The sequence below is a fragment of the Pseudochaenichthys georgianus genome, chromosome 11, assembly GCF_902827115.2.
Source record: "Pseudochaenichthys georgianus chromosome 11, fPseGeo1.2, whole genome shotgun sequence".
NCBI classification, from domain to species: Eukaryota; Metazoa; Chordata; class Actinopteri; order Perciformes; family Channichthyidae; genus Pseudochaenichthys; species Pseudochaenichthys georgianus.
The window spans coordinates 19323057-19338113 of record NC_047513.1 but is presented as its reverse complement, the minus strand read 5'-3'; the positions used below and the strand labels follow the sequence as shown (position 1 = coordinate 19338113).

The 15057-nt window shown below is 43.4% G+C and overlaps 2 protein-coding genes across 2 annotated transcripts; one reads left to right on the top strand and one right to left on the bottom strand.

Moving 5' to 3' along the window:
* Positions 1-86: 86 nt before the first annotated feature.
* On the top strand, positions 87-9630 carry stmn2b (stathmin 2b). Its single transcript, XM_034094083.2, has 5 exons — positions 87-263; positions 5939-6034; positions 6152-6324; positions 6943-7134; positions 7863-9630. The coding sequence occupies exons 1-5, from the start codon at positions 245-247 to the stop codon at positions 7920-7922; spliced, it is 540 nt and encodes a 179-aa protein (XP_033949974.1). The 5' UTR covers positions 87-244; the 3' UTR covers positions 7923-9630.
* Positions 9631-11273: 1643 nt separating this feature from the next.
* Positions 11274-14211, bottom strand: hey1 (hes-related family bHLH transcription factor with YRPW motif 1). Its single transcript, XM_034094473.2, has 5 exons — positions 13917-14211; positions 13691-13766; positions 13491-13574; positions 13256-13337; positions 11274-12924 (listed from the first exon to the last, which is right to left on the bottom strand). Exons 1-5 carry the CDS (start codon positions 14000-14002, stop codon positions 12278-12280), a joined length of 975 nt encoding a protein of 324 aa, XP_033950364.1. The 5' UTR covers positions 14003-14211; the 3' UTR covers positions 11274-12277.
* Positions 14212-15057: the final 846 nt, after the last annotated feature.

Here is a 15057-nt window from a genome sequence, read left to right as displayed (position 1 = left end):
ATTCAATGATGGTGTGGGTTTTAAGTCTTTTATTTTGAAAGCTTCTTCTACTCATTTCCGGTTTTGTTTTAGTTATTGCCCGCTGACTTGACGCAGCTCCTAACAGACCACCAGGCGCACCGGCAGTCCCCCTCTTTGCTGACTCAGTGCCTTACCAGCAGTCCCTTCACACCGAGATACCGCATCCAGCAACCGACGCACTCTCCTCCGGTCGACTCGCCCAAGGCACCACCAACCTACAGAAATGGCTAAGACTGCAATCGGTGAGTTTCTAACATTTTTTCCTAGAATAACAGCATATTCGCAGGTTTGAGGGTGCTGATGCTGTGGCGACACCCATGGCACAAAAGGATGCAGAGGCATGATTATAGGGAGCGGCCAAAACTCCTTTGCAAGTCACTCCTTTTAAATGAAGTTGCAAAATGAAATAATCGTTTTTCTCTTTTATCAATCTGTGTATTAAGAGTCACGTCTGTGCCTATTACTTTATCCTTTATCAAAATGAGTGCCGATCAATATGAGCTAGTTTGGATTCAATGTTTCGTATCAGTGACGCATTTTTCTAATTCACTCTAAAACAAGCGAATAACAGTAAATGAATCCATATCAAGACAAGAAAGGCGATTTTTATTTCCCACACACAGCAGCATTTTGTCGATGCCTGCCTGCCGCACCTGACTCAGAGCCGCGCAGCAGCATAATGCAGCGACCCCACCCAACATCTCCGGTCCCTTCAAAGCTCTCTCCAGGGTGTGAAATATCTCACTGTGGCAAATCTTCTTTTTACAAAAACTGGACCATGCTATGTTCTGTAGAATAAAGCCGCTTGTGACCGCCAAAGCATGAATGATAGAAAAGAGCATCCTTTTTCCAGAATTGCTTTGCAGTCGAGGGAAGAATTTACGACTGGCGATGAAAATGAATGTCATCTCAAGAATATCTGACCCTAATCCTATTAGGAGGGTTACATTATGGCCTTTTATGTTCAATTCTTGTATTATCACTGAGGCTTCAGTATTATGTGAGTGTATTTGCTAGAAATAAAATGTGATTGAATATTATGTCAGATGGAAGGCCCTCCTTTCCACATCAAGGCTTGATGTATTTTTTATTTATGTGGAGGATATTATTTGAACAAATCACTTCACAGGCCCTATACACACTGGATGGGACCTGCAGGCTTCATCAAATAGAAGTCTAAAATCTCATCTGACATTAAGGAAAGTGTGCTTGCTTCAAGGGGTGTGTATGAAAAGTGCGATGTGCTGGCCAGGCTAGGGGATGGACTGTTTGTTTTATGGTTGACTAGGCGTGTGATGAATGGAGGGGCATGCAGACAGACAGCGGTAAAGGGTCTTGCATGGTGTCTGCGCTGAGGGGCAAGTAAACCCTGACTGGTATATTTATTCCCCTCTCCTCCTCCTCCTCCTCCTCCTCCTCCTCCTCCTCCTCCTCCTCCTCCTCCTCTGCCTCCTCTGTCTCCCCTTCTCTCCTCCATGATTTCAGGCGTGGACAGACAGAATGGGATGGGCAGGAGCACAGACACTCAGGGGGAGAGCAGTCAACCTGCCAGTCAGCACCGGCAGGTCGTCGAGTTCATGTCGGCTATAAAGAAACACAGCAGTGCTTAATATTTTTAGAATCACTTTGGTATTTTATATCTACTTTTTCACACTTCTGTGACAGAGGAGCAAAAACACCTAAGGGGAAATACACATAATTAAATTAAGGACTAAAGGCAGGACGAGTACACCTTTTGTTTATGGGAATTTCATTTAATTCCTGAGAATGTAACTACATGTATAGACTATCCCAGAAACAAACTCATGGTCAGAACCACTCCCATGTGCATTAAGGCCCCTGAGCACTTCCTGATCCTTATCACGTACACTTGTCACACCCAATAAGGTGTGGTCCTTCAGCTGGTCCCTAAAAATCAATTCCTTTGTGTACAAGCTTCTCAGCCTCTTGCACCATCCATTTCAAGCAACTAGTCTTGTCCAAATCCAGCTACATTTCTCTACTTATCATCTGCATCACAAATGTCGTTATGGCCCCTCGTGCATAAAACTCAAAAGGCTCCTGGGCATATAATTCATGCTGATTTATCGCAGAGTCTCATCGATCAATGCAGCGCACTGACTCCGATTACTGGTCCAGATGACCATTGCTCTTTAAAACGAGTCTGAGGAAGAGGTGATATCAATCCAGTGACGGTGGCATACCAAGTAATGTTCTCATCACTTGTGACATCTGGATTAGCAACCTAGTTTGGCACATTTAGATCTTCAGGTGTTTTAAACAGCAGATTCTGGATGTGTCACACACCTAGCTCTATTGTACTCACTTTCAATTAACTGAGCTGGAGATTAAAGGATTGGTTCAACAAGCAGAAATGTTATAGGCACCTTTCTATGAAGTGCTTTGAAAAAAAATCATTTTAATGAAAATGTGCTACTTTTTGGTTTTGTGTCCAATGAACAGAATATTTGTTGAGTTTTGGCCTGATAGTCAGACAAAACAAGATGTTCTAAGACATCACCCTGGGCTTTAGGAAACTATAAGTGCAAATATCAGACATTTTATAAACCAATAAGATAATCGATGCATTGAAAATGATCCGTAGTTGCGGCCCTATGTAACAATGATCTCCTTGGAAGGACACTGGGTGGGGTTTAGGGAACATTTGCCCCAGCCCATCCCTGCATCGAATGACTGAACCTGCCCCTGATCATCTGGGTACCATATTGTTTCATTTTATGGCCAATTTCGCTGTGGTAATACCTTCATAATTGTGTGATTATATAGCTGCCGGGTGGCACAGCTGTTAAGAGCCTGTATTTGCTGAACACAGATACCAAGTCTATACTGCTGCCAGCTTATAGGACCCAGGAAGGCAGTAAACGCTGTGAAACACAGAGCTGCAGTTTGCTGCTCAAAGCCTTGTCAATATTATCTTTCCTACGTTTTTCACTTCTGCCTTTTTGCTCAAAGTGACTCTATTGCCTGTTACATATTTTATAGAGGGGGTTGGGTATTTAGCAGAAGAGGAGGGTGGGGAGGAAGAGAGAAAGAAAGATACCAAATAGAGGTGTGGTGGTTTTCTGCTACGCAGTTTTGAAGCTCCCAGGAGATGTGCGGAGTGGAGGCAAAGAGAGAGTAAGAAAGGGGAAATTGGGTTTGAGAGGGAGAATACATCAGCGACAGAGGAAAGGGAGGCTTGGGGATGCAGAAGGTGCTGGGGAAGAGGGATGTTTGCGGGGGAGGAGGTAGAGTTAGATATTGATGACCTGCGCTCTTTGGCTGATGGATTGGAAGAGGAAGTGCGTTTGCTGGCTGCGTGTCTGTGGTCGGGACAAGAGGACCTCTTTGAAAGGATGTGCAGAGCTGACTAGTTAAAAGCACATGTCTGTAGTGGAGGAGAAGCATTAAGCGGTGTCATGGTGGTCTGAATTATTTGGTCACATCTCAGATTGACATTTCTGACCCAGCATGTCCGTAATCAGTCGGTATGTTTGAAAAGACACCGGTGTTTGCTCACTTCCTGCTGTGGATTGTCATTTAGGATCATTTGTAATTTGTACCTGATCCGCTGGGAATGAGCTTATTACTCCAACGGTTATAGAAGGAAAATACATTTTTCTCTCAGGAGAAATACTGAGGCAATTTCATATTTTTGCACAATAGAGGATCTCATATATTTTTGATTAGGGATATAAAAAGAAATCTTCCACACTCTGGGTTAGAGAGCTGTATTATTTTACAGTGCGTGCTTATCTTCCAAGAAGTAAAATTAGCTCTCACACAGTCATAAAAGCTTAATCACCAGCAATATACATAATATATACAGTTGCAATCTATGTCAATTAATCAGATCAGTAGATTGTCAGAAAATTAATTGCCAACTATTTAGAAAAAATATAAATCCTTAGTCAAGTAAACATTTAATGGTTTTGGTTCCTGAAATGTGAAGATTTGCTGTTTCCAAAACCAGACATTCATATGAGATCTTGTTTGTTCTAATACTGTCGACTCAACAATTAACCAATTAATCAAGACTGAATTAACGGATTAATCAATTAGACTAGAAATCTAATTCTAGATGAAAACATAATTGAGCCTCTGCTAGAACTTGGCAACCGCTGAACACTGCTGTTCTGCTCCATGAGCACTCAACCCAAATGACCTGCTCCACTGAATTGTTAACTGTTTGACTCTTCAGCTGTCAGGTGGGGATGTTTGTGGCAGGAAAATGGCTGCTGGGTCTAGAGATATACACGACACTAATGAGCCTGTGACAACCCTCCAAAAGCTCTGTTCCCCCATTTTGTCAGCAGAAATGGTATGGTCCACTAATTACACATTTAAGTGCCATCCACCTGAGGTGGCTGCCAGGCTGTCCTGGGGGCACTCGAAGGCGGCTGCAAATCCCACTGGGAGTTTCCTCCTTTCTGGTTTTAATCCTCCTGTCTGGGATTCTGGTTTATATTAGAAATGTGTTTCACTGACGGTGAAGCCCCACCCCAAAAGCTACATTTTGTTTCCATCGTTATCCGCCAGCAATCTTACTATTTTCTGTTTCTCTTTTACCAAACTCCACTTTTATCTCCATTCCCACTCAACCCCTCTCTTCCTTCCACTATTCCTCAGTTTTGTTTTAACCCATCCCATCCTCCCGCACTTCCTCCTCAGGGAAGGGGTTAACAAGGCCATCAGAGAGTAGTGAGAGCTACATCTGAGAGTTGATCACATTACTGTGGCGTCTGCCAGTCTGCAGGGCAGAAAGTGAGACACAGAGAGGAGAGGAGGAGAGCAGGGAACGAGTGAGGAAGGAGATTTGGATTAATCAGACTGTACACCACACCCCCCCCCCCCCCTATGGAGAATATCTTTTACAGTAGATCTCATTTAAGTCTTTGCTACTGAAGATCATAAATCACTGTGGCACACTTCAGCCCTGCAGGCCGTGCTCTGGGTGATGGATCATTCCATAATGTGACAGTCTGCATGCAAATCACCACCATGAGGCAGTGTACCTTTACAGAACACAGCATGTGCAAAAGCAGAATGTTACACAAGCTGCAGTGCGACGTAGATATTTTTGCCGTTCTCCCTGTAGGGACTGCTGCTGAACTCTGGGCTCAAATTACAAATTAGTAGATGCCAAAAATACAGGAATAAAATCAAGGTTAGACAAGGTTGGTTGTTCCTTTCTTCGCTGCTTTTTCACCGTCTGCCCTTCGGAGCACTTTGCCCCTCCTACTGAGAAGGGCGCAGGTTGCCAAATACAACAATTTGATTTGATGCCAGCTTTGCCTCAGTGTTATTAACTTTTTGGACCATAAATGGATCAGGGATAGAGAGTCAAATTGCTGTGTATGCTGCTAAGAAAAGCCACAGAGAGTGTAGACAAGAAACAACCAAAAGACGACCCTAACATCTATCCTTAATCCTGGATTCTTTGCTTGGTAAATAGCCCAAAAGGCACAATATGTTTTAGTGGTAGCGACAGAACGCCTGAGAGGAAATAGGGCGTTGGTCTGACAATGTTAATAAATAATAGACCAAAATGAAATGCATAGCTAATGATGTGTGGAGAATCCTATGGGGAGAGCAGCATCTTGGCTGTTGGGGAAATTAGGCCAAGTGAGGACACATCCATCCTGCTGTGAAAACAAAGGCCAAAATGCCCCAAAACCCAGAGCAGCTCAGCTCCTTAAGACCCCCTTTGATGGGGTTCCCTTTTTGGAGAACTCGATGAATATTTATTCCTCCAAATATCTGGATATTTACATGAGGAACCTCCTGTGGAGAAGAAGTGGTTTAATGATGTTTCATCTTTTTGTATGTTAGTAGGTTAATGATATTTAGATCATGTTTTTCTGCAGAGAGCTCAGTTTACATACACACAGTGATGTTTAAATATGTTCCTCCGCAGCTTACAAAGAGAAGATGAAGGAGATCTCAGTCTTCTCACTCATCTGCTCCTGTCTGTACCCCGAGACTCGCAAAAACCTCATGGGGGATTTTGAAGGTACGTGAATTTATTTGATCTCATTTGTATACAACATGCTTCAATAACAAGTCATGCAGAGGCTCTAAAGTGTTATCGTTTAATCGTCTGTCTTTCTTTTTTGTTACACACATGCAGACTTGGACATCAAGCCCATTAACAAGCGAGCCTCAGGCCAGTCCTTTGAGATCATCTTGAAGCCGACCTCCCCCGTGTCTGATAATGCCCACTGCATCACCACACCCCCAAAGAGGGACATATCCCTGGAGGACATCCAGAAGAAACTGGAGGCAGCTGAGGATCGGAGGAAAGTAAGAGTGTTTCCAATCATTATCTTTTGTACCCAGCTGCCACCTTTCACTCTGCTTTAATAAAAGCCACAGAAAGCTGGAAGAAGATTAAAAGGAAGATTTTGAACCACAATACCACCGCTAGTCATTAAGAAATACTTGACTTCCTTCGTCTTCAAATGTCACGTACAGCATGGATGTTTGGTCAATAATGCGTCACATTGACTACTGCGGCTGCAAAACTGACATGAAAACTCTAATCTGACACCGGCTAATTCCTGCATCTGATTGATTTGAATGTCAATACGGTCAATACAAGCAGCTGACAAATCCAGCAACCCACAAACAAATCAATCATCCAATCAATGACACAATTTGAAAAAATGTAGACCAGATGTCCAATACTGTGGGTCAAACAGCATATTATTTTATTTAAAGTGACGACAGGAAAAAAGAAATACATTATCTTACCTCTAGACATTTTCATGCCTAGCATAAATGTGTGGGTCTGATTAGTTTCAGCAGCTCTGACTCATGCTTACCTTTTAACAAAAGTGGTTTTCAGTATATCACTGTTTCTATCAACCCCTGCTCTCTGACTAATTTATTTTGCTGCTCTTCGCTTATTTTTCCTTTCAGTCCCAGGAGGCGCAGGTCCTGCAGGCCTTGGCTGAGAAGCGTGAACACGAGCGCGACGTGCTGATGAAGGCCATGGAGGAGAACAGCAACTTCAGCCGCATGGCCGAAGAGAAGCTCCAGGTGAAGATGGAGCAAATCGAGGAGAACCGGCAGGCTTACATGGCTGCCATAATGGATCGCCTGCAGGAGAAGGTGAGAAGCATTAACCAGCCACTATTTTAAAGATACTGAGGCCATAAAACCAAGTCACCTCTTCCCCAGAGAAGCAACTGGCCAGACACCAATAAAGAAAGAATTTAGGATTTTTGGACTTCATTTAAATGTCCAATGATACTCTTTTTTTCAGTGACTTCACTTGTATTAATAGCAAACATAAGCTAATAATAAGTTCCTTCATTCTGATTTCAACTAATATTTGACTAGCAACAATGATCTTGCAAGTTTAAAACAAAAAAAAGGTTTAATCAAAAGCAGTCACCCGAAAGTCACTGTGGCATCACAAGCTATACTTTAGCACAAAGATAGTTGACAGTTCCAAGGGGATTCAAATGGGTAAACTAGGCAAGAAGCATCTAGTGGAGGAACATTTATCAAACTTGACAGGAGAATTAAAACAACACGACAAGACGACCTCAGTAAATTGAGAATCTTTTAGGGAAGACTTAGGTTGGACAATGATTGAGTCCTATGCTCGGAAGGTAGGAGATAAAAACATACAGTAAATGAGCGGGAGAAAGCAGGACAGGAGGCAGAATAAAGGAATACAAATTGTATTCCTTTATTCTGCCTCCTGTCCTGCTTTCTTCTTTCTTTTCCTTGGTTGAAGAAATGAAATGGTGAAGTGTGCAGGAATAACATGTCAGGAAAGGCCCTGAGGCAGAAAAAAACATGACACCTTCAATCTGTGTTTTTCTTTCTAGGAGAGGCATGCTCAGGAGGTGCGCAGGAACAAGGAGTTGAGAGAAGAAGTGACAGCGTGAAAAGCCCCAGGTTCTACGTCCCACCTCCAAACCCGCCCCCAACACCACCACCCCCAATCCTGAGGAACACCCCTCTCCCAACCTTGTCCCACATATTCCCACCTACTCCACCCCTCTGCCATACCCCCCCATACAAATTATGAAACTACCACCGCCTGAGACGCCAACCCGAGACAGTGGGAAGTTGAAATGGGGTCCGGGGTAAAAAAAAAAAAAAAGCGTAAAGAATTTCGGAAAAACAAGAAAAATGTGTGTCTCCAACCCACTCTTCCCAAAAAGAATGTTTTTGCTCCATTTTGAAATGAGAAAAAAAATAATCTAATTGACAAGTGACAGTGGGTATCGGTTTTTGTAAATACTTCTTTTTTTGTTATATACAGTAAGATACAAGCAGCAAAAGTATTGATTGCAGTGTGCCATTTTTTCTATATAAGTTTCCTCTTCCTGCTTATATATGGATGTAATCATTTGTTCATTGACATGTTGGTTTTTTTCTTCATTTCAGCCTGAAAATCATTTCAGGCGTAGGTGTTTGTTGTGAGTTTGCCAGCTAGCTGATGTTTGCTGTGACTGGTTGCATCCTCACAAGGCCCGCATACTGGCTCCGTTTCCTCGTCCTTCTAAATGGGCACTTACTCATTTGACCCTGCAGATTTGGAAACAAAATTGGATCTGTTTGGTCCGAGTGATTTTCCATCAAGTTTAAGCCAATGTCCCAATTAGTGAGGGGACATGTGCAGGGAAAGTTGGCAGAAGGAAAGGAGACAGTTTGCTCTCTATGGGGACTGCAAGCCGTCGCTGCTCATCCACTCCTGTGAGGTAGATGGTGATGTACCACAGGAGAACACTATAGCATTTAATGAGCCCATCCTCCTTCCCTCCGTCTGCAACCTCTTCATCTCTCCACATACAGTACATACTGTAGAAGCACTCACTCACACGCTCTCCACATGGGCAGGCATTTAGCCAATCATAGCACAGAGCTCAAGAGGAGCTTGCTAAATTCTGTCCATCTGGCACCGGAAAGCTCACGTAACATCCCTGACCAATGGCGGGCCTCTTATATTCCTCAGAAAAAAAGCTTGCATTCACATTTCAATCACTTGTTACTATACTATACAACACAACTGAGGATAAAGTGCACTCAAAGACAGCCGGAGTGCAAAAAAAACCTTCACCAGACTGTGAATCTTAAATCGGAGAAATTACAAATAAATTCCACCTTTCTCCCTTTCATAGAGGCTAGAGTAGTGCCAACATCATCCACGATACTGGAATCATTACATATCACTCCAAGACACTGTACACGCCACCGAAAGGTCGGCACAAGAAAGATATAAAAGCCATAACAGGTACAGCTGCAACTATGATAAATGAACACAGTATTGCCATCTGTAAAGGTGTACATGAGTGTATTACTAAGTATTGGAATGACGGTCACACACGCACGGTAGGCCCATAGATGTGTGTGAGTGTGTGTGTAATGCAGAAAGGGCGGGTGGATAACAGATTGTTTGTGCCCGGTGAAGTATAAACCAACACCGTAACAGTGTGTAACAACAACAACATCACAGACAGAGACTATCCTACCTGCCTCTCTCTCTCTCTCTCTTTCTCTCCTCTGTCCATTTGTGTGTTTCCCCCCTCTCCACGTATATCTTTGTGAGCAAGCAGTGGTTAATAAAGATTTGGGGTTCAGTGAATGAAACTGGCTTTGGGTGTGACTTCTTTCAGTTACTGTCAATTACTGTTTCAAGGTTAGCATTCAGATAGAGTCATTTGGTTTATTGATCATAATTATAATGTATTGGTTTAACCCTAAAAGGATTGTGCCTTGGTTTTCATTACATTATAATTTATAAACATAAAAGAAAATAGCAAGAGAAAATATAAAAAAGAAATAGAAGCAAGTATCAAGAAACATAAATAAAGAGTAAAAGAAAAAGACTGCTACATATTCAGTTAAATTCATAAATTCTGACTAATTAAAACTAGAAGTGGAATTAACTCAAGCATATTAACATTAAGTTAGTGATTACAAATAAGTTAATTCCACTAATTTACTACATGATGTTTTCCGGTGTAGTTATTGGTTATTTTACAGAGGCAAATGTGTGTTAACAAAGTCAATGCCTGAATGGTGATTAAACACACATAATTATATGAAACAGCCTACTGTTTAAGTAGTGCAGCAACTTCTGATTATTTTAAATGCTAAGTTTGTCAGGAATTGTTCTTCATTAATTGGTTAGTTGTTTGGTGAATACATCTGAAAATATTGAATCATATTTTTCCAAAGTCAAGGATGTCTTCAAATGTCTTGTTTTGTCCAAACTCCAAGATATTAATTCGACTGTCAGTTTTAAAATAACTCAAAGCAAATAATCGATGATTACAACAATAGTTGCAGATCAATTTATTACTTTACAACTAATGCATTCATCTTTTCAGCTCTAGTTTAAAGGCATTGTTCTGAATAATTAATCGTTTTACTTTCAGTACTTTGAAAACGTTTGAGGTTAATGCCAGGCTTTTTACTGTAACATATTCTTACATTGTGTTATTGCTACTTAGTAAAGACTGGCCGTTAATCTTCCAAAAGTGTCCTTTTCCTTTTCAGTTAACGTCCCAGTAATGACCAGCAGGGGGAGACAAACAGCAAGCTATCTCACCCTAAAATCTCCTTGACCTTGTGGTTTTGGCTGCAGTGAAGCTTACATCACCACCTGGCTCTGACTGCATCATCCTCAGTAATTAAATAAAAAGGTTAAGTAGAATGACGAGAGGGATGAAAGGGGAAAGAGAGAGTGTACACTTTGGAAGAATAGATGAAAAAAGCGAAGGATATTTTGGCGAGTGAGTACACTTTTGAGGTGACGGCATGAAGGAGCCGAGAACAGAAGGTGCAGCTGGTGCTGGCTGAAATTATGGCAAAGGGACAAAACTGTCTGCACACTTCCTTTCTCACACTTTTTTTCAGTCCTCTCCCTTCTTTGATCCCTCTGTCCCGTTTTTTCTTCCCCCTTTCCCTCCTGATCCCATTCTCCATCCCTCCTTCCTTTCCTTCTTCATTCTCTTCCAACCTTCCCTCCCTCCTCCTCTAGTTCCCACGCAGCACATGGGGCCAGCCGGGCTGCTATTGTCCAGGATATCCCCTCCTTGTTAATGGTTTCCTGTGCACACACGGAGGGCTACTGAGAGAAACAAGCAGCCGTATCTGATACCAGGCGTCACCACGTATACGGCACACACACAACTGCAGGCATTAATAAACACGTGCACACACAACTACATTCACACACACACTCTTGAACAAACAGATAAAAAAAAGGACGCTGATAAAGCCACAGGTGATTTAACATAACTTTTTTTATTACAGGGAAGTTGTCATTACCACCAGCAAAAACTAATATTTGATTCGTCAGTGCTTGCTTGTGCTTTGTACAACCATAAAATTAACAAACTCAGTGACAGGAGAAACCAAAACATCAGGTGTAAGGCTAAAGTCTATTGCCTTGCAACTACTGTGACAGATACAAATGAGCTCCGTCGATAATGCTGCTACTTTGAACAGGAAAGCAACTTGTAGACAAGGTAATAAAAATCACCCAAGCATCATGAGAAATTACAAAAACAGAACAGCTGGTAGAAACTCGTGGAACATATGTGAAGTCTCAGTTGTTAAGAACAGGATTTACTGTAGAGAGGAAACATTACTTAGGGAAGACAGCTTAATCAATAAGGCCCCATATGAACAGGGGGTTGTGGGTAAATCTTGTTTATTTGAACCAAGCTGGTAACTAACTTCTGTTCCCGTATTTAGTAAAACAAACACCTGGTTTCTGTTATTCCACCCCATTAAAATGCTGTAGAAAGGCGGTGACTCTCAACCACCTCGAGCCCTCCCTCCACTCCCCTCCCCTCCCCGCATGTAACCAGGGCACCAACACAGGGTTTTTCAGCGCAGGGGGAAAACAAAAGGGAGGGGCAGTTTCACCCTGGAACTTGACGGGTGGCGACTGCTTGACCATCTGGAAAAGCCATTCCTGATAGGCTGACAACAGTGGGTGAAACCTCTGAAGGGGTGTGCAGGAACAGAGATCAACCACAATAAATCACTCTGAATGCTTTTAAGTCGTGGTCTCCCTCCTCACTGTTGTTCTCTTCTATACAAAACTCAATACATTAGCAAGAAAATTCTACAGCTAGGAGTATCCTCTGCAGGATGTCAACATCATAGAAAAAAATATTACTTTCTTAAAATTTGAAAAATATAAAGTCTTGTCTTTGAACGTCCAGCTCAGCTGGGTAGTGAGTAGTCTGTGTGTAGATCGAGTGGAGCTTTTTCATCTCAGTCAGAAGGCTCCTATCTCCATGCCCCAGGGTCTGTAGGGTTTCCCCACGCTGGATGTTGGGATGGGGGCGCTGAGGGCGGAGGGGGACATGATGGGGAAGGCACTGAAGGGGAAGGGGAACGCTGAGAGGGTGGAGAGGAGAGGATTGGAGAGCTTGGACACTGATGAGGAGACCAAGGCAGGGTGTGTGAGGGTGCTGGGAGCCCCAGTGGTAGGGGGGACCCGGATCTGGCCCTGATCTGAGTGAGGGGTGCCACTGCGTCTGCCTGGGATGTGAGAGTCTGCACTGGACGAGGATGAAGAAGAGGAGGAGGAGGAAGATGTAGATGACAGAGGAGTTTGTGGGCTGCTGGTGGCGCTGCGGGGTAAAGGTGCCAATGTGGCCCCCTGCTGGTGCTGGAGGAGGAGGGGGTGCGTGAGGTGGGCAGGAGGGGACCCGAACGCAGAGCCCCAGGCCAGGTGACTCAGGCCGGAGTGAGCCTCTCTCTGACTGGCGTAGTTGTTGAGGTGGGAGATCAGGCGGATACGCAGAGGGTCTGCCCCGTCCAAGCCCTCGATGATGCTCAGATAGCGGGCCGTCTCAGCCAGGCACTCCCTGAAACCCAGACCACGGTAGTCCATCGCCAGTGCATGAGCGTCAAAATAACCTGAGGACAGAGGAAGAACACAGCAGATTAGTTTAGAGTCGCCTAAGCTGCGACAAAACAAGTTTGTCCTGAACTGAGGGATCTTTGTCAGTCGTGAATCAATATGCCTCTGGCTTTGAGAGTGTGAAAGAGTAAATAATAAGTCCAAACAAGATGGACCAGTTCTTATCAATTTTCTTGTATTCATCTACATGTCATGTTGTGCTTTTTTCCTTCTCTTTAAGTAAGAGAATAAAGTAATTGTTGTCCATTTTCCCCTCTTAAGCATATGAATAATATTTTCAAAAAGTGGAAGGTGTTTTTCTGTAAAAATAATGGATCCCAGACATACCTTTGCCTCCAGCAGCATGAAGCATTTTCAGATGGTCAACAGTCATCTGCAGAATCTCTGCTTTCTCCAGTTTGGCTGAGCCCTTCACAGGAGAGAAAAAGGAGCCAAATTAGATATAATATAAATAATATTAATAATGTTACGTGAGCATAAATTATGTTCAATATTTTTGGAATATAAAGTTTATTTGCATATGGTCTAAAAAATAAGTAAAGTCGTGTTGCCTGATGCTTACCTGTTTTTCGAAGGCGCTGGGCACGAGCCTGCGCAGCTCGCTGAGACTGTTGTTGATCCTGTCACGGCGCCGTTTCTCAATTATCTGAGGAGAGACAAAACATACAATTATAAGTTTTTTGCAGAATACGTGCATTTTGACAACATGCTCAATATTTTAAACTGCAAAAACGGCCTGTCTCAACAAATAAATGTACTTACTCCTCGACGCCTTTTCCTCGCCTGCACTTGAGTAGAAGTTGAGGGCGACATGGACCCGAGGGGAGAGCTCATGTTCCTAAAAAGAGACGAAACAGTCAATACCTCGTAAAGTCTACCTTTTTTGTCATTATACTACACATATTGAAGCTACTTATTTTTGTTATTTTGTTTAACCATTTCGTCTGTCCAATGGTCTGAACCACGTTAAAAAAATAAGCAAACTTACCCATTCTCATCGCCACTCTCCTTCTCCACCTCAATAGTCTCGTCCAGCTCGCTGTCCGAGGAACTAAAATCGTGATTCCTCTTCATTTTGTCGGTCCACAATAGTCCTACAGTGTGTATGCTTGTTCTGTCCTCCAGTAGTGCGAGTGTTCACGTTTACCCGGAGAGCCTCTGTTTGAAGCACTCAGCTTTCCCACGGTGTCATTTCAATGCTGGAGCCGACCTATTGAGGCGGGGCCTCGGGTCAAATCAGCCAATCACAAAGCGGCCGTGGGTTTGAGTGACAGCGCAGTTGGCCCAAACACATGCAAGTAGGCTTTGACAAGTCAGAGAGGAGGAAAATAATAAGGAGACATCTCACTCAATGGATATATGGAAGTTTTTAAAACGTGTGCCCTATGGGCCTAGAAACTGTTCTTGCCATGATCCATACCTTTTTGAAAACGTATGCAAAGTTTATATATAGAATATACACTACAATTTAGTAAGATTATAAATACATATTCTAATTCCCATGTTGAGAGATATCTTGCTTCATTCTCAATCGATATCATTTCCTCCTGCATTGTGCCAGTTTAGCCTTGCCCCTTTTCTGAGAAACCTCAACAGATATGACATTGGAGTGATCTTTCTGGTCGTAGAAGATCTTTGGAGAAACTTTGACAGCGGTCCAATGGACTTTCGGTCCGTGACTGCCCCCACCCATACCCACCCCCTCCTCCCCCGTGTGTGTCCCGGTGGTGGTGAGGAGTGGCTGGCCGGCTGTCAGCACGCGTTGGCCGTGGGAAAGTTCCCTAACCGGCGCTGATAACCAATCAGAGGCCGGCGGCCGTCTCCGGCGCTGGAATGAATGGAGCAATTGGTCGGGGCGACGGGCGGTCTGCGAGCGAGCGTGTGAACCTGTAATCCAATACTAACTCAGCCCGGGAGCAGAGACTGGGAGCACTGCCGCAACCAGAGGAAGCCACCAAGTCTAATCTTACCCCACAGAGAGACCTCATGCACGGTAAAGACGATGTGGGGACTTCAAGGACCTTCAACAAAAGAGCGTAATGCATTCAAAGCACTCCTCGACCCTTTTCCCCTGGAGTCTCCACATCATCACCACCACAAGACTTGTGGCTCCTTATAATGGTCACACT

Coding starts and splice junctions, on each gene's coding strand:
- stmn2b (XM_034094083.2), top strand. Junction 6,325..6,942: donor CAGCTGAGGATCGGAGGAAA/GTAAGAGTGTTT, acceptor TTTTCCTTTCAG/TCCCAGGAGGCGCAGGTCCT. Junction 7,135..7,862: donor TGGATCGCCTGCAGGAGAAG/GTGAGAAGCATT, acceptor TTTTCTTTCTAG/GAGAGGCATGCTCAGGAGGT.
- hey1 (XM_034094473.2), bottom strand. CDS start 14,002: ATGAAGAGGAATCACGATTTTAGTTCCTCGGACAGCGAGCTGGACGAG. Junction 13,575..13,690: donor CGAGGAAAAGGCGTCGAGGA/GTAAGTACATTT, acceptor GTCTCTCCTCAG/ATAATTGAGAAACGGCGCCG. Junction 12,925..13,255: donor TCATGCTGCTGGAGGCAAAG/GTATGTCTGGGA, acceptor CTCTGTCCTCAG/GTTATTTTGACGCTCATGCA.